This window comes from Leptopilina boulardi, unplaced genomic scaffold (assembly GCF_019393585.1).
Source record: "Leptopilina boulardi isolate dan_hultmark-lab unplaced genomic scaffold, ZJU_Lbou_2.1 LbouV2_211, whole genome shotgun sequence".
Lineage (NCBI taxonomy): Eukaryota > Metazoa > Arthropoda > Insecta > Hymenoptera > Figitidae > Leptopilina > Leptopilina boulardi.
This window is the reverse complement of record NW_026137765.1, coordinates 978,525-1,000,546: the sequence shown is the minus strand read 5'-3', so window position 1 is coordinate 1,000,546 and position 22,022 is coordinate 978,525. Positions and strand designations below refer to the sequence as shown.

General features: G+C 27.7%; 3 protein-coding genes across 4 annotated transcripts; 2 read left to right on the top strand and 1 right to left on the bottom strand.

Moving 5' to 3' along the window:
• The first annotated feature begins 499 nt into the window (after positions 1 to 499).
• Positions 500 to 4,113, top strand: LOC127278722 (cytochrome P450 CYP12A2-like). Of its 2 annotated transcripts, XM_051300553.1 has the most exons (9): positions 500 to 803; positions 1,345 to 1,444; positions 1,590 to 1,910; positions 1,986 to 2,226; positions 2,387 to 2,583; positions 2,780 to 2,981; positions 3,040 to 3,190; positions 3,280 to 3,744; positions 3,835 to 4,113. In XM_051300553.1, exons 3-9 carry the CDS (start codon positions 1,709 to 1,711, stop codon positions 3,940 to 3,942), a joined length of 1,566 nt encoding a protein of 521 aa, XP_051156510.1. In that variant the 5' UTR covers positions 500 to 803; positions 1,345 to 1,444; positions 1,590 to 1,708; the 3' UTR covers positions 3,943 to 4,113. The 2 variants fall into 2 exon arrangements, with proteins under 2 accessions (XP_051156510.1, XP_051156509.1); XM_051300552.1 differs by lacking the exon at positions 1,345 to 1,444.
• Positions 4,114 to 12,472: 8,359 nt separating this feature from the next.
• On the bottom strand, positions 12,473 to 18,145 carry LOC127278721 (non-lysosomal glucosylceramidase). The gene is made up of 14 exons (XM_051300551.1): positions 17,702 to 18,145; positions 16,899 to 16,987; positions 16,455 to 16,635; positions 15,955 to 16,235; positions 15,596 to 15,838; positions 15,379 to 15,508; positions 15,040 to 15,285; positions 14,692 to 14,936; positions 14,406 to 14,560; positions 14,194 to 14,297; positions 13,940 to 14,082; positions 13,575 to 13,681; positions 13,302 to 13,493; positions 12,473 to 13,211 (listed from the first exon to the last, which is right to left on the bottom strand). Exons 1-14 carry the CDS (start codon positions 17,860 to 17,862, stop codon positions 13,026 to 13,028), a joined length of 2,463 nt encoding a protein of 820 aa, XP_051156508.1. The 5' UTR covers positions 17,863 to 18,145; the 3' UTR covers positions 12,473 to 13,025.
• Positions 18,146 to 18,346: 201 nt separating this feature from the next.
• On the top strand, positions 18,347 to 21,484 carry LOC127278720 (puff-specific protein Bx42). Its single transcript, XM_051300550.1, has 8 exons — positions 18,347 to 18,488; positions 18,867 to 19,020; positions 19,161 to 19,328; positions 19,401 to 19,708; positions 19,816 to 19,951; positions 20,067 to 20,325; positions 20,451 to 20,829; positions 20,931 to 21,484. The coding sequence occupies exons 1-8, from the start codon at positions 18,475 to 18,477 to the stop codon at positions 21,139 to 21,141; spliced, it is 1,629 nt and encodes a 542-aa protein (XP_051156507.1). The 5' UTR covers positions 18,347 to 18,474; the 3' UTR covers positions 21,142 to 21,484.
• Positions 21,485 to 22,022: the final 538 nt, after the last annotated feature.

Genomic DNA, 22,022 nt, shown 5'->3' with positions numbered 1-22,022 from the left:
ATTGTAACGTAATTATTATAAATAATAATTTTGTAACTTTCATTCAATTCACCCTCAGAGAACGATAACGAGAATAATAAAAGTATGAGAAAATTTTTATAGGACTTTTGCGCATATAAAACTTTCCAACAATGATGAAAGAGTCTCAGTGGAAATATCAGTGAAACTTAATTTTCGAGTTTAGTAAACTTGAACTAAATTTACTGCTTAACAATAATGACCTTAGATAACATTTACTCTTACATGATTATCTAATAAAAATCATAAATAATTACTTTTGGAAAAACTAACAGATAACAATATAATTTTAAGATTTAAAAAAAAATATATCTAATTAATTTATTTCAATAGTGGTAAACATTGCTAATTAAATAAAAAAAAAAAATTCTAAGAATTTTTGCAATGCTTCCGCATTTGACACATGTATTTGGTTTTAATTATATTGGGAGAGAAAAACAGGTTCTAACACTTGTGATTAATCTTGTCATGAGCAATAGTTATAAACATATATAGTACTCAGTACGCGTGCAATAAAGCAATTGAACACTAAAAGCAATGTTCGCAGGGAAAAAGATTTCACAAAGCTCGAGCAGTATTGTTAGAACGATTGACTTTCAACTATATATTAAACTAATATTGTGAAAGTAAATTCAGAAATCAATTTGCAGTGATAGTTCAATACATCGAATATAACAATGATTGTTGATTAATAATGATCCCAATAGCAGATATGCAGTAAATTCTCTCCAAGGAATACCTATGTACAAGGCATATTGATTGGAAATCAATATTCAAAATTAAGGGTAAATACCAGAACATGAGAATTAATTTTGATTATATAGAAAAATTTCTTTTTACAATAATTATTTTCAAATATTATAACAATAATAATTAAAAATTATTTTTTAAATTCAAACACAAAATTATATTTTTAACAAGTTTTTTTATGCAAATATAATTTCAACAATTTAGTTATATTAAATATTCAATCAAATTTCCAAAAAAAAAATTATATGAAAAATATAAAAAATTAAGAATTATCTAACAAGATTTATATTTTCAATAACCAGTTTTCCACGTGTTTGCAAAATATGTAAAAATCATTATAATGACTTTCAATTTTAATAGATATAAAAAAAATTAGACGTAGTTACTAAATAATTTTTCAATTTCAATATTTTTATGAAAAAAAATTTTAATAGAAAGAAAAATTAACAACAATTAACTGAAATAAAATTATTCTCAATTTTTGAATTCTTTGACAATAATTTGAATACACCTATACAACTTGAGAGACATTTAAAAAAAATAAAATTTGTTATCCTATGAAAAAACAAAAACCAGGAAGTACATACAAGGCTATAAAATGACTTAATGCTCCAGATGAATTAAAGTTCATTTACTACGACAAGGCCAAACGAGTGCTTCTGTACCAATAGTGCGCGTAAATTTCATTCACTATTTTCTACTTTATTTACCAAATGAAATAGAATCGAAGATACTTTTTATTTTTTTTTTTAACTGACGGCTTTATTTATCAAAAAAAATACCCAAGAAAAACGAATTAATGAATCAATTGTATTTTACAGAAATTCAGAACTCGAAAAAGACAAATTTACAAACAACTATGAAAATATAATTAGTTATTATATATATATATATATATATATATATATTAAATTTTACCTAACATTCTTCAACAATAAAAATGCATTGTCGAAGAGCCCTCAAGAATCTAACACAATGGTCCAGCACAGGAGTGAGAAATCATTCCGTTCTAACTAAATCAAAAGCAATAAATCCTGAGGAAATAGATAATAAAAATCAAATAGTTCAATCATTCGATGATATACCAGGACCGAAACCATTACCTTTAATAGGGAATATTTTCAGATATTTACCATACGTTGGTGAGTTAAAATTTTTCAAAATTATTTTTTAAATAAAATTCAATATATGTATTTTAAAGTACTTTTAAAATCTAGGTGAATTTCATAATGTTCCACTTATCGAGCAAATGGTTTCACTTCATAAAAACTATGGAGATGTTGTTAAACTCGAAGGTTTACTTTTTCGAAAACCAATGGTTATTTTATTTAAACCCGAATATTGTGAAAGAATGTATCGTTTGGAAACTCGACAACCAAAAAGAGAATCAATGGAAGCTTTAAATTATTATAGAAGAAGCAATAAACACATTTTTGAAAAACTCGGTTTAGCCACAAGGTTTATAAAATTCGAAAATTTTGTTTCTCCTATCACCAGTAAAGAGAAAATCTTATTTTAATTGTTTTTCTGTCATAAAATAATATTTTCCTTTTTTGCTGAATTCAATTTAATTTTAAATGTATACTTGGAAAATTAAATAAACAATAAAATTTTACAGTCAGGGCGAAGAGTGGTATGATTTTCGTTCAAAAGTTAATCAACCCATGATGCAACCTCGAACAATTAAGCCACATGTGTCTCAAATCGACCAAGTTTCTAACGATTTCATTAAAAGGATAAGACAACTTCGAGATCCTCAAACGTTGGAGCTACCTCCGACTTTTAATAATGAAATGAATAAATGGTCCCTAGAATGTAAGTCATTATTCTCTCAAGCATAAAAATCATTTTTAACTTTGTAAACTAAAAGTATTTAACTAATTCTTGAATATAGATAAGTATATATCGTTACTCTAAAATAACATTAGATGATAAATTTTACTAACATAAAGCAATTACCATTTACTGAAAATTAACTACATACTGGTTAATGTCAATTTAACATCTACAGCAATTTGTGCTATTGCGTTGGACCACCGAATGGGAAGTTTGGAAAGTAATTTAGATCCACAGTCTGAACCACAACAAATGATCAATGCGGTTCACGATATGTTTGATCTCATGTTTGAATTGGAAGTCCTACCATCACTATGGAAATTCTACAATACAAGAAAGCTTAAACAATTTTTCCAAGTTTTAGATGTACTTTATGGGTGTGTATCAAAAAAATGAATAATTAAATTAAATTTATAAAATACCCTTTTGTTTTAGAATATCAGCCAAATATATCAATAAAGCAAAAGACAGATTAAACGAACATACAAATGAACATGATGAAAGTATGCTACAACGACTCCTTAAAATTGATGAACAAACGGCAAAAGTTATGGCAATGGATATGCTTGTTGCTGGAATTGACACAGTCCGTTACTTTAATTACCATATTTATATAATAACTTTCCAAAAATTTTACATCGTAATTTTATCACAATTCTATATTTCTATTTTCAGACATCAAATTCAACAGGTTGGATACTTTATTTTATTTCCCGATATCCTGAAGTACAAAAAAAATTACAAACTGAGATAGATCCAATATTGACAAAAAAAGATTCTCCCGTTACATATGATTCATTAAATCAAGTACCATACCTTAAGGCTTGTATCAAAGAAAGTTTACGACTTTCACCAATTGCATTTGGCAATTTGAGAACTATGGTAAATGATGTGATAATTGGAGGTTATAAAATACCTAAAGATGTACACGTTATAGGTGCACACTCAATTATATCTCGAAAGCCAGAACATTTTCCCAAAGAAGAAGAATTTATACCTGAACGATGGTTGAGAAGCAATACTGGACCACTTTCATCCGCAAATGCACATCCATTTGCCTATATGCCCTTTGGCTTTGGACCACGAACCTGCATTGGTAGACGATTTGCCGAACTTGAAATGACAACACTTGTAATGAAGGTATAAATATTAAAAAGACATATTAATTTATTTTCATCGTTAAAGAGAAAAAAAAAATTCATCTTATTAATAAATGACTCCAATTTACAGATGATACGAAATTTCCAAATGGATTGGAATCATGAACCAATGCAAATAAGAAGTCGATTTATAAACACACTGGGATCTCCACTTCAATTAAAAGTAACTGATCGATGATTCAATAAAAATTTTTACGAAATGGAAAAAATTTATTTAGATTTCAAAAGCCTGCAAAATTTTTTAATAAACAACTATGCCAATATTTAAGAAGACTATAAAAAATGAATCACCAAAATTGACTGATAATATTTTTCTCCAAATAATAAAAGAATCATAAACCAATGAAAATGATGAGTTCCCTCTCTCAGACAGCAAACAATAATTAGAAAAGTGATTAAAGTTTACAATCAAAATACATATATACTGTATTTAAATTTGTAAATACATGAAATGTGAAATAATTTTCAGACAATAATTATATTCAATTGTTTAAAATAAATATCATGAATATTTAACGTTAAATACATAATCGGAGGATTGCTTTAGTATTTCAATTTTCACAATGGAATTATTAAACAATTAATTAGAATTTCAATTACATTCTATAATAATTTTACAAGATAATTATTTTAATTAAATCAATGTTTATATGTAATCTTCAACAATTTACTAATATATATTCCATAAATGACTGAAAATTATTTCAATGTATGTAAAACAATCAATTATTAATTTATTTATTACTAATTGTATTTTCTTTTGATTAAAACTTTAAATAAAAATTTTGTGCTCATTACTTCAATTCGAAATCACAAATTATCCAAAAAATATATTATGATTGCCCTATAAAGAATATCGCTAATAAATTCTTGTGACGCGGATATAATTATTGTTTGGACAAATGAAAATCCATGAAATTTTGCAGGAAAATGAAAATTCAGGCATACAAGAATTTCGAGAAAAAAATAAATTCGAATATAGATAAATTTCAGTCATATATCAATTAATTAAAAAATAGTCAAAAATATGAAAAACGTGAAAATTAAATTGAATCCACCAAAGGAGGATAAATTCATAAAGATTCTTTTGTTTTAAAATTCATCTCTTTGGAATAAAAAAAATTTATGATATTTTTTCAGTATAAATGATAGAATGGCGAGAGATTAAAGATGTAATTTTTCAAAAAAAGACATGAAATAATTCTATGTCAAGATGTCAATGTACATAAAACTATTCAAATTTTAAGAGATTTTAAAGCACAAAGTGTACAGGGTTTGAGGGAGGGTTTATATATTCGTATATATATATATATATATATATTGGTAAATGATACTCAAACCACATAGTCAATCGCTCTGTCATCATCGATCAGCTCCTATCAAATTCCCGTCCATTCATATTCTGAACAAATGGAAATCTCTCTCTCTCTCTCTCTCCCTGAGAGTTTATATAGATTAGACACCTTCTGGGACTCGACCTACTTTCTGACACATGTCGACTGACCTGCAATTCACTGATAAAAAAAGAGTTTACGATCCCCACGTTATTCCATTGCTTTTTTTTTTTTTTTTTGTTTTTCATTCCGCCAACCTCGAGAGAGAAAATTCCAAACAATGAAAATAAATCGATTGCTATAACAAACGCGTGCATACTTTGAAAGGTGTTTCTGAATTTTGTAGATATTAATTTTTTTTTTACAAAAATCAAAATTGTCCTCTATTGTAATTAATTGTATTTAATAGCTCTTCATTGCTTATAATTATACAACTTGGTGAATAGAGAAGATTCACATTCCACAAGTGGAGTGTGGAACGTCTTTCCCGAATTTCCTAGATTTTGAAGAGACACGTCGCAACATTAATGTAGGAATCTCTCTCTCTCTCTCTCTCTCTCTCTCTCTCTCTCTATCTCTATCTCTTGCTCTTCAATATGAAATCAAGCTAGGAAGAAAATATACTCAGTTATCCTACCAGAAAGACATATGCTTTTGAATTCAAAGATGCGAGTCACGTGCCAAGCAAGTCTGTTTAATTCCCGAGACGAACTGAAAGTCTGAAGTCTCAATCAACCCTGATGAACTTGCGCTAAATCCTATTTCAGAAGAAGAAAAGGGTACATCATGGCACTCTCTTTTATTCAAATTAACGTCCCGCAAAATTAAAATTATAATAGAATTTTCAAATACATCTTCCCTAATTTTAAATAAAAATACAATTTTTATATAATAAATTTAATAACACACTGAAAAAAAAATTTAATTCAAATATAATCGGTTACTTAACTATTATCAAATTAAATATTCATTTAATTATTATTTTGAGTCAATTAAATTGCAGTTGTTTCAAATACAAAAATTATTGATTCAAATACAATTCATTTAATTGAAATAAAAAATTATTTAGTTCAAGTAAATATTTATTTAATAGTCAAGTAATCAATTATTTAAAATAATTTGAATCAAATCTTATAAAGATAAAAATAAAATAAATAAAAGAGAAATAAAAAATTCAAATAATTTGAACCTTAATTAAAAAATAATTAACTAAAAACTAAAATTTATTATTAGATCAAACAACTATAAATTTAAAAAGAAAACAATATTACTTGTAAATGTAATAAATTACAAATTTTCATTAATCAAAATAAATGAAATTTGGAATAAATATATATATTATTCGCATATACGATTGTGCATCGCATCACAATTGTACATGAATTTACCAATTCTGAAATGGTGTCTGACAACTGTAGTGAGATTACACTCACGAGAGGACGTCCTATGCACATAATCACCTGAATTTCGCTAGAGGAATATTGAACGACGTGGCAAATCGAGCATTTACAAAATTGCTCTAATAAAATCATCTGATTTCCATTTTTGCGCCAAAGAAAACTGCTATTTTATTCCATATATTATGTAAAAAAATTTTATTATCATTGCCCAAGGAATATATGATTCTAAAACATTATGTTCATTTAAACAAATTTATTCCAAAAAAAAGAGAAAACTTTCATCACTTTTATAAATACTGCTAACTGAACCAAACTTGATTTTTTTCTTTGAAAAAAAAAAACTTTTCCTGTCAAAATAACTTTTATAAACTTTTTTTTTATAGAACTTATAAATTTTTAACTTTATTTTAAAGAAGGGCGAGCCTTTCAAGATTTTTAGTTTACAAGAAAAACTCTAAAAAAAAAAAAAAGAAGAGAGAAGAAAAAAACACTGAAAATGTAATATAAAAATAAAATGAAGCAGATTTTTCTAGGCACAAAAAAAAATTCTGGAGTTGAATTTTGAAGGAGAAAAAATAAATGTTGAAGAAAAGGGTGAAGAAAAATGGCAAATCAATCATGAAAGAGGGCAAACGGTAGAAGAATCACCCCTTTAAGAAAATCCCTTGAGATCAATAGATTTAATGGAGCGTGTTACGATTTCCGCTAAAGCAATGGAAGAAGACCAAAGTCTGTGGTTTCCGATTTCCGCAGACGAGATGAAAATCGGACAAGGAACAAGGAAGTTCGAATCGATTGTGAAAATAGGTATTTTCTTAAAGATTTCTTGTTGAAAAATGTGGTGAAGTTTGATTTCACTCTATAAAGGAAATTTAACCTACAGTCTTTAGGAAAAAAAAAAGAAAGAAAAAAAACCTCGAAACCATATTCCCATTTTTAATTCAAAATGATTTTAAATCATATTTTAACAGAAATAATAATATAAACTATTTTTTATACCAAATAATTATTTAATAATTAATATATAAAAATAATCATAATTAAAAAATAATTTTAATTGATTTGATTAAATAAATATTATTTCGAATTAACTATTGTAATAATAGTATTTAATATATATATATAAGTAGTCAATTATGATAATAGCGTCTATTCAATTTTTCCAATAGAAAAATGAAACCAGTCTTTTGGAAATGAATTAGCATCAATGTCACCGTTAAACACTATTAACGTCCTTTTTATAACATAATTTACTTTCCTGGATAAAGTGCCATATCACTCTCTATTGGTTAGAAGAAAAACAACTAACCACGTCTATATATGATCGATAGCTTTAATTCATTACTTGTGTGAGTCAACGTGATAGCAAATAATCGATCATAAAGTACACATCAAGGATAAAAAGGAAATCTATCAAAAAAAGGAAAAAGTAAACTTATTTTTCCCCCTTATATATACCTATATGTTTCTCGTTAAAGAAAAATATCATCGATAACTTGAGAAAAGAAACATAAAATATTTCTTTAAAAAAAAAAAAAATCCAATATATAGAATATTTAATATTTTTTAATGACTCTCTGTGACAAGGGAAAATATGTTTTAACATATTCATATATGCTTGATGAAAAATGAAAATTTCCACTCGCATCTATATATATAAAAAAGACAACAAACTGCGGGGGCTTTTTTTTAAATTTTTAAAGAGTTTTATACTTCTGACACTGTTACTTTATTCTTAAATTTTAATGTGCGTTAAAAGAAAGTAAAAAAAAAAACTCTTTTCCCGAGGGCTTGCAAAAGAAAAAGAATCTCGCTTTTATTTCAAATAGACAATTATTTTACATGCGGCAAGTATATATAAAAAAGAGGCTGAAAATTGTATGAAGTTGCATTGTTGATTTAAAACGTTATGGGTATACGTTTTTGCTGACCTGAAGAGAGGATTTTTTTTCTTTTTTTTTTTTTTATTGGGCAATGTTTTGAAATTCACGAGTCCACTTTTGCAACCATATAGTGCAGATTAGAGAATTCTTTGTTAGAGTTTCAATGGCTTGGAACTGCACACGTTTTATAGTGCTCGATATTTCATCTCTCAATGGGACGAATTTTTGCTCCACTTTCCTACCTACAATATCAGATGAGAGAGAGAGAGAGAGAGAAAAAAAAGAGTGCGAATGAACCTGGACCTTTCACAATTTGAACGTGATATTGACCTATGAAAGTAGATCTTGGAAAATTTTATTAACCCTTATATAAAACAAGATTTTGACAAAATTGTGAAATATATATATATACTTCAATATTGTCTTCTTTAATCAAGAGAATCAAAAAATTTCAAAACAAAAGAAACTCGAAGAGAAAATATGTATGGGGAAAAAAAAATTCTAACTCAGCATTACTTCAAAACCGTTTCTATAAATTTTTAACTATTTAATTACGTTCCCTCGTAACTGAATGAAATTTTTTTTTTCTCCCGCCCTTATAAAAGATCTTTTTCCAATAAACGCAACGCGGCATATAATACTCAAGGTTTTTTTTTCTCGATCAAACCATCTTTCCAGTCTTTTCTTTAGCAATGATGACGACGTTGGGGTCGTCGCTCATAAAATCCGTGATCGCTCCTCTCTAACCCAAAAGCATAAAAAAGAAGTCTTTCCACACGTGATCTTGGGTCGTTTTGCGTTGCATTCAATGTTAGTCTGATTCATCCCAACATTTTTCCATTTATTCTCCAGAGATGTCCGCGCGCTTTTTATATCATCCTCCCCCGTCCAATATATACCATCCCGATTGGTCGATCGATACACTTTATTTTCTGCCTCGTTCACAAGGCGAAAGCTCGTTCCAACTGGTTGCCTGCGTTTCACTTCGCGCGCGGGAATGGAGTCACTTAAAAAGCCATAAAAACGAATACCTCACAATTTTTTTTTTTTTTTTTTTTGAAACACTATTTTATTTATCGACTCTGGAAATTCCAATCAACCTCCAATAATTTGCAAATCTAAAGAAAAACGCTCATTTAACTTGAATTGGTCCAGTTTGGAACATTAATTTTGTCCGACGCTCAAATCGGACCCGAGATCCTAAACCCATCTATATATATACATGTATACCATACTATAAGCTTACAGTTATTGGAAATCGTGCACCGACTGTAAAGACGTTAGAAATGACATTTTCAAACTCTCTACAAACATTTCCAGAATCCCTTTGCCGAACAGGTATATCGGAGCTATAGCAGACGGAAGTAAATAGAGAACTTTTAAACCTTCTAAAACCGTTTAAATTGTTAAGTATATATATATAGAGGCACAGAGAGAAACCACGATGCGAATCAAAACTCCATCGTGACATTTATTTCCCAAGATTGGCAACAAAATCCCTAATCATTATGAGAAAAAGAAGAGATTGGTTATTGAAAAAGTTTTCATGCAACTTTACTATAACTTCATATAATTGTGCGCGAGTAGAAAAACTTATTGTTACCTCAAAATTATGAAAAATAAACACCATGATATAAAATGATACGGAAAAAAAGAATTTTCATTTCATTTAAAAATTTCCAGTCTGTAACTTCATTTTCAGACAGTTACTTTTTTTAAATTTAAATTTAAATTATTTTATGTAAAAAAAATCGGACAAGTAAAATTAAATGAAATAATTTAAATTCACTTCACCTCGCATTTTACATTTGTTGTAATAATTTACATGGAGAGCTTTCTAAAATTACAACTCTTTCTTTATACAAAAAAAAAAAAACCATATACATTCCCCGCCTGTAATGAAACAAAATTCCACCTTAAAATAATAGCTATTCTGAAATGCGGAAACTGCTCGCTCTCTAAAACTTGCAAGCTGTTTCCGTCAGAGTCGCACATTTTTTCTACTTTGATTTATAATGCTTTGCCTATAATTCAAGGAAAAAAAAAACATATTGAGGAATACGATGCAGAAAACGATCGCATCCATCTGTCGATATTTTATCCTTAATTCTTGCAGAATTTCCTGGGCATATTATATATTAGTGGAATGAATGAAATATGTAATGATAATACGGTTGCCAATGAATAATGCATCATAGAATACACTGACTATATATATATATATATGAAAGAATATGAGGGAAATACAGTCTCGCTAAAACAAACATTATATCCTACAGTTCGCAAAATGCATAATACAATTTTCATCCCTAGTTCATTCATAATTTATTGTTTTTCACCAGTAGAAAAATAATAAACCTACAGCGCTAAAAAAGATTTAACAAATTGAAAACAAATTTTCAACTACCAAATGATTTTACAAAAAACATCTAAAAATCAGAACGGTCATTTAAAAGAATTCTTGGAACAAAAAAAAAATGACGAATTTTCAATGAGAATGCAAAATAGATGAGACAATTAAAACAAGATTGAAAAATCTCTCTAAAGGTGCCAACCCATGTAATGACCCTCTTTGCATTTTAATTCACACTATCAAATTTTAAATTGTACCCTTTTTCCTCATCATGAAATCGATTTAATTTCCCCTCCCACTTACGTCTATTTTTTACTATTATGTGAAGTAAAAAAATTTATTTTAGATTTTTAAAGACAAAAAGAAATTAAAAGTATTTTCAAAAATTTTCCCAATATTGCAATTTAAAAAATCATTTTCCCTATTGGAAATTTCTAAATATATATATATATATATGATAATTATACACATATACATTATGTGTAAAAGTAATTTCAACATAAATCATACAATTACGCAATAAAACACTTTTAACGAGTTGTACACGTCACTAGAAATTGCTCTTTTGAAATCGTCATTCATTCGGAATATTTGCATCCTACCTCTGATTTGTGCACCCCACAAGTGATTGGCGGAAAATGACAATAGATTACCAGCGAGTATGCATTGTAAAATTGTCGAATGAATTGAACGCGATCAATTGCGTGTACAGAAGCAGAAACAACGATAATATCGGGCCATAAAATCTCCTCTGATGTGTGTCACATGTTCCACATTTTTCTGACTATCGTAATGTTTATTCTAAAAAAACAAACAAACAAAAAAACAAACAATAAAACGTTCCTTCAACTGTTTTTGACTTTAACTTCATTCTATATATTTTTTTAACATTAAACTATTTTCACATTTTTTTTTTATAGATAAAATTTACGGGAAAAAAAATACTTGAATAAGTCAAGAATATCTGATTCCAATTTTGGTCAATTTGTGGTTAAAAAAAAAAATTTGCAACCGCAATGAAAATTGCTCACAATTTCAATCGTTTTAAACGCAAAATAAAAAGTTTCCAATAGAAAATAATTAAAGGGTTGAAAGTCTGATGGATTTAAATACCGTCAGTAATTATTTTTTTAAAAAAAAGAAGTGATTTTCTAGTTAAATATTTCTCTTGTAATTTGACAGAGATTAAAAGTAGAAAAAAAAATTTTCAATATAAAACCGCATATGGGTGAAATAAAAAGAAAGATTAAAGATAAAGGTTCTTAATAAAAAGATGAGTATTATCTTCAAGATTTACTCTATTCGTATTTATCACAATTCACTCTAAATAGAAATACAAACTCTATATATGAATATAAGATTATAAGTTATCAGTAAAAATAAGACAATATTTCTCTGATAGGCTTTCTTGATATTTGTAAGATTGTCATAAAAAATTGTAATAAATTTTTAAATAAATGACTTGTAAATAGTTATTATAAAAACGTATACGTATAATATATCATTACTATATTGTATAATAAGAATAAGTTATATTTGTTACTGATTAATATGAATATATTATTGGTATTATCATTATCGTTATTATTATTTTTTTTTTTAAATAATGTTTATGACACAATATAAGAAACAGACAGTAAAAATGTTAATCAGAAAACAATAAGAAACACTGTCTTAAAAAATTGTTAAACTTATTTAAATGTAAAAATTATTATGTTAAGAACAATATATAACAACATTTCGATGTCTTTAGTCCAATTTTATTGTCTATTTCTTGAGACCTACTTTTTCTTTTTGATTGCCTATCAGTGGTAGAAATAACTCAAACCACTTTTTTTTTAATTATTAAAACATCTTGATCTATAGCAGGATACATTAATGCTTTCCGACTATTATTTTTTTCGAGAGAGAGGAAAAGAGAAAGAGAGAGAGAGAGATAAAAAATGAGTCAGAATTTTACGACGAGATTTTGTATCCGGCTCTTCATAAATCAAGGTTACCCAAGTACCAAGAGAATTAAAAATACAATTTCATTAAATGCATAATAAAAACATTTTAAAAATGTAAAAACTGCATTAATGCATCCTACTCGTAAAAAAAATTGAATAAAATCACAGTTGTTAATATATTATACAAATTGAACCTGAACACTGAAGTTATAAGACTAAAATCGTTAACGAACATATAGAGAAATAGATATTAATTGTACAACATTTAATCAAGTGTTAATAAACGTTACCTGTCAACCTATATTCTTATTACATATACGTTTAGACAAAGGCAACAAATTATCACTTTTTTTTTCTCGAATTCCAGGCAAGGTGAATAGCCCAAATTGACAATGGTCTCATATAACCTATCGATCTATATAACTTATTCTCATAAAGAGCTTCCGGTGTTTCAAAACCCATCCCAATTTTCTCATAAACAGTTCGATAAACACCTTCTGCTGTTTTAAATCCCTCCCTAATCATTCCCTGAAATAATTATAATTATTTTAATACTCAATCGAATTTTCCAATTAATTAAAAAAAAATTTCAAGTAAGAAATATCATTTAAAACGAACTTCGTGAATCATTAAAGCTGCAAGACCATACGTAACACCTGTCCACATTTCCTCACTTTGCGGTGTCACCATATCTATTCCTATCGATGGAACATATCCATTTACTGCTCCTTGTTCACCATTTTTAAATTTCATAACATTATTATTAAAAATCGTTTCCAATGACGATTTTACTTTATCCTCAGGAAAAACCTACAATCATATTGCAATTTAAATAAAATAAAACCTCAAACTCAAAAGAGAAAAACAAGGGCTCGGAAAATTAAAACCAACCTCATGCCTAAAACCAGATGCTCTCAAAAACCAGTGTCCACAAAGTTGATCACTCATTATACATTTTTTATGTTCAGATTTACTACTGTCAAAATTGTAATATTTTCCTAAAGAGAAAAAAATACAATCCAATCAATTACTACAGACTATCAGAAAAATACTAAACACAAAGAACAAAAAATAAAATTTTTTCCAATTTACACAAAGAGAAAACCACTTTTAAAATGCAAAATAGCAGTGCGAAATAAAACTATACATATATTTTGTGCAACAAACACCAAAAAAAAGCAATTGAAAGAAAAGAGTGCAATAAGTAAGAGAGAAAAGTATGTAGAAAAGATATCTTGAGAAAGTTTGAGACTTGCCATTCCAGAGTTTCTCCTGAAAAGATGCTTTTCCCTTTTCTAATATTTCCTGATACCTTTTCGCATCATCATCTTCCCCTAAAAGAATGGCCATTTTCGAGGCGCAATAAAGCGAAGCGAGCCATAAACTTCCGCAATAAGCACTAGATAAAGAATCAACTACTATATTAATTTTTAAACGAATAGCTAACGAATTAATTTTTTAATATACTTAAATAATTGATAAATGTATAAACCCCTTCCATCCCTCATACCTAGGACCTTTCATCACCCAAGTGTCAAAAGTTTGATCAGGAAATCCACCATTTTCAATTAATCCATCATTATCTGTATCCCATAACAAACAATGATTAACAACCTGCCAAAAGCCATTAATAATAATTAGTAAATTATTATTAAACCATTTTCTAAATGATAAAAAATTTCTCATCTCATAATAAAATTCTTATTAAATTCTATATCTCACATTTCTAACTGTCGGCCAAAAATCCACAAGTTGCTGAAAATTCTTTGTCAAACTGTAATCTCTAAAGCAACTCAAAACAAATTTTGGATTTAAATCCTTCCAATCTGACACATCATGAATATTATATGCGTTAATTAATTTAAATGGTTCCTCATCTATATATTGTAAAACGAAAACAAAAATAATTGTAAATTTATCCAGCTTAACGTTGAGATAACAAAAAAAAAAACTTTTGTTTTTTTAAGGAAACATTTAAGCCACTGTTTAAATTTGAAAATTTCCTTACCAGGATCTCCCATATCATGAGGAACCGTATCTTTTCTTTTTCTCGGTTGTCTTATTCCATCATATAATGTATTCCATACCGAAGGATCCTCCATATGAACATTATCTCGACATTCATATTGAATGCATGCTTGTAGATTAGGCCACAATTGAGCCAAAGCAAATGCAGCATAAAAATGCACATCATAAGTATTGTACATTCTATATTCCTGACCCTCGAGATAAGCGAAACGACCATATTCAATTCTGAATTATGTAAAAAAAAGGAATCACATTTTTTCCATTACACAATTGAAATTGAATTTTAAATTCTAACAATACTATCGAAAGAGAAAAATCTATTATATACCGTGGATCTGTTGATTCAAAATTATCACTCTCATCAGTTCTCAGCCAAATGGTACCGCCATCAGAAATATAATAGAGCTCATTAAATAAAGCAGACTTATACCAATCGGGTAAATTAACATCATCTAAAACACTTTGTTGCCAACGAAATATATCCCTTTCCCATAATTTATAATGCGACAGAGCATAGCGAGCAATTTCAGGTGCTGACGATCTATCCGGCTCGTAAAAGAATTTCGTATAATATCTATATTCAATTATAAATTTTTAATTTAATAATAAATTAAATTTTAAATATTCTTTTAAATATAAAGTAGAATTTTTGTAAAACTTTTCCCACCTTAAATATTCACGCATTTTACAATGAAAATGAATTTTTGGCATATCCCAAACAAGACTAAATTCGAGTTCACTTTTATCGTTGGATTTTACAAAAATACGACTACAAACGGCAGCGCCAATTACTTGTTCTGAAAGAAAAGGGGGAAAAAAAACTAAATTTTCAAAGAAAATTTTCAAATGCAAAAGAAATTCTTTTTAAAAAGAAAATAAACAACTTGTCTTTGGTGACGTTGACGTTGCGTCTTCCTTTAAAGATCCTTCTTCTTCAAGATCATTCCATACACTTGCACCATTACCATGAGGATCAAAACCTATTTTTCTAGTAACATTTACATCTGTTTTTGCTCTCGAACTGATTGCATATGTACACGGCATTCCTCGAATTTTTTGATGTATCATCACTCCATAAATCTCATCATCAATATCAGCAATTTCAAAACGCTCACACCATTTTTCTCCTAAAATTTAAATTCTTTCTCAAAATCCCAATACTCCATCACATACAACATTAAAACGAAAAACAACTTTTAAAACAAAAAGTGCCCAAAACTAAATTTCTATATAATCAAATTACCTCGATTATCCCTCACATCTCCTGTTCCACTTTGAAAAGTAAATGTTATACTGACATTCAAATCTTCTGAAGAATTATTCTCAACACTCCATATAAAAACTGCACAAGGCAATGAACTATCATAATAATTATGAGGAATCACTGGAGAAATTTGACGACAAACTAATTTTACTGCAGGATCCTCAATATTATACTCAGTCCAAGAACGTGGATATAATGCTGTATATGTTGCATTTTCACCTTTAAAATCCCATTTCCACTGCTTCAAATACTTCGTTGACCTATAGTATTCAGAATAATAATTTATCCCTAAAATTGAAATTCCTATCCACAAAAAACTAAAACCCTTTTATTCGAAAAATATTATAATTATTATTATTAAAAATAAAATAATAAATTTATTTGAAAGAAAATTAATTTTCGAATGCAAATATTCAATATCCAATAATTAGAGTGCCTATAGATAAATAAATATGGAAACAGTAATATGTTTCTCTTACTTGTGTGTAGATAGAACCTGATTATAAATAACATTTCCATCGGTATCTCTAATGGTAACAATAAATTGATTTGCAAGAACCGTGTGATATTTATACATTCCTGGCTGGAGTGCATATCGACAAAATTCGCCTTTGAATCCGCGACCAATTGTACCACCTCCAATTCCACCGATAGGAGCACCTAACGTACATATATACACAACATTAATATTTAATATCGCGTACGTGAAGTCAATTTTACTTAGCAGCAATCCACTTCGAATTCTTGAGCTCATATATACGATATGGATTTTGCAAATATAATATCTAAGAACCCGAGATAAAATTATAACATAACGCATATAATACAAATTATTTGCAAAAAAAAATCTATAATTCTAGTTTGAATAATTTCTCATATAATTAATAATATATTATAATCATTCACTCATTAATTTATCTTACCATACATTTGTAAACCTGTTTTAGTATTAATGTAATCCATCATAGGCACACGGCCTTTTCGTTTTATTTGTCGATAATACATCATATATCTGTAATTTATCATTGTAACAATATTAATCTCTCGTTTACCTTCTCTATTATTCTTAAACAAACTTTAAAAAAAAACTAATTTTCCAATTTTTCCTTTCATTTAATTTTAAACATTACATAAGTTCAATTATATTTTTAATTTAAAAAATATATATTTACTTGATTATTTCTTTCTACTTAAAGTTTTTGGCTATTTTGAAAAATTTCCTATTACTTGCAATAATTAAATTAATTTTTTTTAATAACAATTTTTTTTTAAATTTATTCTATTTTAAAGTAAATTGAAAAATAAAAAACAGCATAAATATGAGATATAATCTCATATATATATATATATATATATATATATATATATATATATATATATATATATATATAATATATATGAATCACGTGAATCACCAATGATGAAAAATAAGTAAACAATTTAAAAACATAACCTTTTAAGATAATGAAAATTAAAATACAAAGAATAAAATTTAAATAACCGGAATGCAAAGTAATTGAGAAAAATTAACGATTAAAGTCCATTCCAAAAGGAAAAACATGGAAAATTTGCTTTTCTAATTATATACACCGTACAAAAACATAACCTCGCTGTCAAAACACACGACATTAAACTTTGTTTATACTTTTATATCTTTAAATAACATAAAAAATTTTACTGACAAATTAAATAATAACAAAAAACTAAAATTTTCAATTAATCATACCTCCATCCTAATGGTAAAAATTGAGGAATTTGTTTAATTCGTGGTTTTAAAGCTTGAGACCATTTTTCAGGAAATTTATGATTGAGCTTTACTTTAAATCCATATTTAGGAATTGCGGTCATTGAATTCTTTGTCAATGTCTTTTGATCTGATTTATCCATTTTTTAATTTTTTTTTTTTTATATTGAGCAAAATCAACAATTCTTTAATATTTGTATGGCCATATTATGAATAAGTAAACACTATATGAAACACTGTTGTTGTCGTTTCCTTTCAATGTAAAATTATTTAAACAACTTCATAAAAATGCAAGTGTACTAATAATGTTATTGTTAATAACAATAATTAATTATAGTTTTATTATATAAATCTACTTCTGATGTAAACAATAGTAAACAGTGATATTCACACTTGTCGTCTGCTCTCTCTTATATATCTGTCTGTCATCAGATAAAATATTTCATGTAATGCGTAAAAACATTTTTTTAAATACGTACGTCTATTATATAGTAATTTAAATTTTAAACCTTATTATTTAAAATAATTTATTGAAAATTATTTGAATTTAATAGTTTGTAGTTTCATTATTTGAAAATTAAAAAAAATACTCCAAAAAATTAAATGTTTACAAATTACCCGCTCAATTAATGATCTTTCTGCGCATGGATATTTAACTCCCTCTAGTGCTATTTCGTGAAAGTTTCGTCAACGTCAATGTCGTGGTGTTTGTAAATGAATTGTTGATTTTGGTTAATATATTTTTATTAATCAACATGTCTTTAGCGAGGTGAGTTTTATTAAAACTGGCATAAAATATATTTCATTCTTTATTTCCTTTTTATTTGCTCATTCTTACTTTATTCGCTTCAAACATTTTAATGTAAATTTAGGTTAGAAATTTTTATCTCTTATTTTTACTTATATTTTAATAAATTAATGAATATTAAATTGGAAAATCGAAATTAGTATTGTTAAAAATTAGTTGAATAGTAGAACAGGTTTACAAATGTATTGGTGTTTTATATTTTTGCAATTAACTTTAAATAATTCTTTCTAATTGACAAGATTAATGAGATCATCTTAACTTGAAAACAAACAAGATGGTTTTCATTTATTTCGCGTGTAAATGTTCTTTTGATAATGATTGATTTTTTTTTAATTACAGCTTATTGCCAACGCCCAGTCAAGTTGTTTGGGATCGAGAAGATGAAGCTCGAGAACAAAAACTTAGACAACGACCTGTATCAGCTTTGGTCAAAGCTGTCGTTACAGCTCCACCTTATGGTCAACGAAAAGGATGGATTCCTCGAAGTGAGGAAGTGAGTGACAAAATAATTTCTAAAATTTCTAAAAAAAACGTAGGAACCTCAGGATTTCCTCTTATATCCTATAGAAAATCATAAAAAGTAAAATAAATTTTTTTTAAAAAAACTTTTAATAATAGTAAATTAATTTTTAGGACTATGGAGATGGAGGAGCTTTTCCAGAAATCCAAGTGGCTCAGTATCCACTTGCAATGGGAATGAAAGGTAAAGAATCAACGAGTAATGCTCTTGCAGTACAACTAGATGCTCAAGGAAAAGTAAAATACGACCTTATAGCAAGACAAGGACACTCAAAGGACAAAGTAAGTGTCTTTTTTAACGCTAACAAAATTATTAAATAAATTAATAAAAAAAAAAAAACATTTCTCTTGTAGATTGTCTACAGTAAACTAAGCGATCTTCTACCATCAGAAATAACAAATGAAAATGACATTACCATGCAATTGCCTACCGACGATGTTTCAGAAGAACTAAGTCAAAAAACTGCCAAGGCTTTGCAAAATATTATAAGTTCTAAAGTAGCAGCAGCCATGCCTGTTAGATGTGCAGAAAGACAAGCACCTGCTCAATATATTCGATATACACCCTCTCAACAAGGTCAATCTTTTAATTCCGGCGCAAAACAAAGAGTTATTCGTATGGTCGAAGCTCAGGTTGATCCACTTGAACCTCCTAAATTCAAGTTAGTTAATTTTATTTTCGATAATTACACTTTTATTTGTTCATATCAAAATAGTACAATAAATAATTCTTTATATTACTCGAAATTTAAATAGTACTACTTTTTAGAATCAATAAGAAAATTCCAAGAGGTCCACCATCACCTCCTGCTCCAGTACTTCATTCACCAACGAGAAAAGTTACTGTTAAGGAACAAAAGGAATGGAAAATTCCTCCCTGCATTAGTAATTGGAAAAATGCTAAGGTGACTAAACTATTTTAATCCTCAATTGTTTTTCAAATAAAATTTTTTTGTTGCTTAAGCAAACCGATAAATTTCATAATATGAATTAAAAAAAATTAATCTTTTTTTTTAATAGGGATATACAATTCCACTTGATAAACGTTTGGCTGCAGATGGTAGAGGATTACAACAGAATCATTTGAATGAAAATTTTGCAAAATTATCCGATGCACTTTATATCGCGGATAGAAAAGCACGAGAAGCTGTAGAAATGCGAGCACAACTCGAGAAGAAATTGGCACAAAAGGAAAAGGAGAAGAAAGAAGATCATTTACGACAACTTGCTCAAAAAGCACGTGATGAACGTGCAGGAATAAAAACAGCAGCTGTTTTAGGTATTGATAATCAAAATTAATACTATTTCAATTTTTATTTAATTTCTCTCAATTAAATAAAAATTTAGTTTTCTAATAATTTTTTTTTTAATTCGATTTAATGTACACGTAATCATTATTTTCAGACAAATCGGAAGATATTCGCGAGAGAGATCAATTAAGACAAGAACGTCACAAGGATCGCGCTCGTGAAAGAAATTTAGCACGTGCCGCGCCTGATAAGCGATCACGTCTTCAACGTGAACGTGAACGCGATATCAGTGAACAAATTGCCCTTGGAATGCCAGCGAAAAATATTAATTCCGGTGAATCGCAATTATTTGATCAACGATTATTTAACACCACTAAAGGAATGGACAGTGGTTTTGGACACGATGATGAATATAATGTCTATGATAAACCATGGAGGGATAATTCCATTAGCACACAAATTTATCGTCCTGGGAAAAATATTGATAAAGATAATTATGGCGATGATATGGACAAAATAATAAATACAAACAGGTTGGAAAGTTATCAAGCTATTACGATAGCTACCATTAACACCGAACAGATCTACTCTTCTAGAGTAAATCTAATAATTTTTGTATTTTTTTTTTTTATAGATTCGTGCCCGATAAAGAATTTAGCGGAACAGATAGAGCTAATCCACGTCAAGGTCCTGTACAATTTGAAAAAGAAGAAGAAGAAGATCCATTTGGTTTGGATCAATTCTTGACACAAGCTAAAAGAGCAAGTGGATCTAATACAACTGTTAAACGTAAAGATGAACGTGATCAGCGAAGAGATGATCGCGATAAACGTAGAAAGCATTAAAAAAAACTTTTTCAAATTAATATTGGTTCTGTACTTTTAAAGTAAAAAATTATTGTCTATTTTTTACGATAAGGCACAAATATTAGCATCTAAATAATAATAGTCAATAATTATTATTATCAATTTTAGATGTTTTAATTTAAAAAAAAAATAACAAGGATCGCTATTAAAACCATAAATTTAAAGAAAATCATTTTGATTTTTTCTGATTAAAATACATACAAATATGTATTCTAATTTATAGTTGTAAGTTCAGTTTTTCACTGTATGTTCATTTTTCATATCAAAAATTAAAAAGTATGTATGAAAGAAAAGTAAATAAATATATAAGTTTAGATATTAATTTTTAATGTTGATTTGTAAATTTTTTCACCCTATAGAATGTAAAAATATTTATTTTGCATTTACTGCAAATTCGCTTGGATTATAGAAATTCCTAACCTCAAAAATTGCAATTGAGCAATGTTAATTGTAATACTTTTAAAGAAAAAGACTCACATTTGTTGACCATTCTGCATTTGTTGACTGGAAACTGCATTTTCCAATTTCTAGAACAAAAATAATATTCAATATTATATATATATTGAAAAATTTAGATAAAAAAGTTGGAATAAAAAAGCAAAATTTTTTTCTCATGTTCTAAGCGAATTCTTACCTTTATATGCATTTTCTTGTAGAAAAGTACAAAACACGAACACATCACTCATAGTTAAGCCTAATTTTCACTTAATCGAAACATAAATTGTAAATCTTTGTCTAATAGGTGCACTATATTCACAAATAGACGAAACTTGATTTCCCTCGGAAAAGTGACAAAGGGCAATGACCTTACAACTTTGCAAAAATTACCCTTATTAACTGAATTCACAGATAAATAACTA

Excerpts from the sequence above, each read along its gene's own strand:
- LOC127278721 (XM_051300551.1), bottom strand. The coding sequence starts at position 17,862 with ATGGATAAATCAGATCAAAAGACATTGACAAAGAATTCAATGACCGCA. Across the intron at positions 14,561-14,691 it reads TCATGATATGGGAGATCCTG|ATGAGGAACCATTTAAATTA; the intron begins GTAAGGAAATTT and ends TACAATATATAG. Across the intron at positions 14,298-14,405 it reads TTTGGCCGACAGTTAGAAAT|GTTGTTAATCATTGTTTGTT; the intron begins GTGAGATATAGA and ends GGCTTTTGGCAG.
- LOC127278722 (XM_051300552.1), top strand. The coding sequence starts at position 1,709 with ATGCATTGTCGAAGAGCCCTCAAGAATCTAACACAATGGTCCAGCACA. Across the intron at positions 2,982-3,039 it reads GTTTTAGATGTACTTTATGG|AATATCAGCCAAATATATCA; the intron begins GTGTGTATCAAA and ends CTTTTGTTTTAG. Across the intron at positions 3,191-3,279 it reads TTGTTGCTGGAATTGACACA|ACATCAAATTCAACAGGTTG; the intron begins GTCCGTTACTTT and ends TTCTATTTTCAG.
- LOC127278720 (XM_051300550.1), top strand. Across the intron at positions 19,021-19,160 it reads GGATTCCTCGAAGTGAGGAA|GACTATGGAGATGGAGGAGC; the intron begins GTGAGTGACAAA and ends ATTAATTTTTAG. Across the intron at positions 20,326-20,450 it reads AAAAACAGCAGCTGTTTTAG|ACAAATCGGAAGATATTCGC; the intron begins GTATTGATAATC and ends CATTATTTTCAG.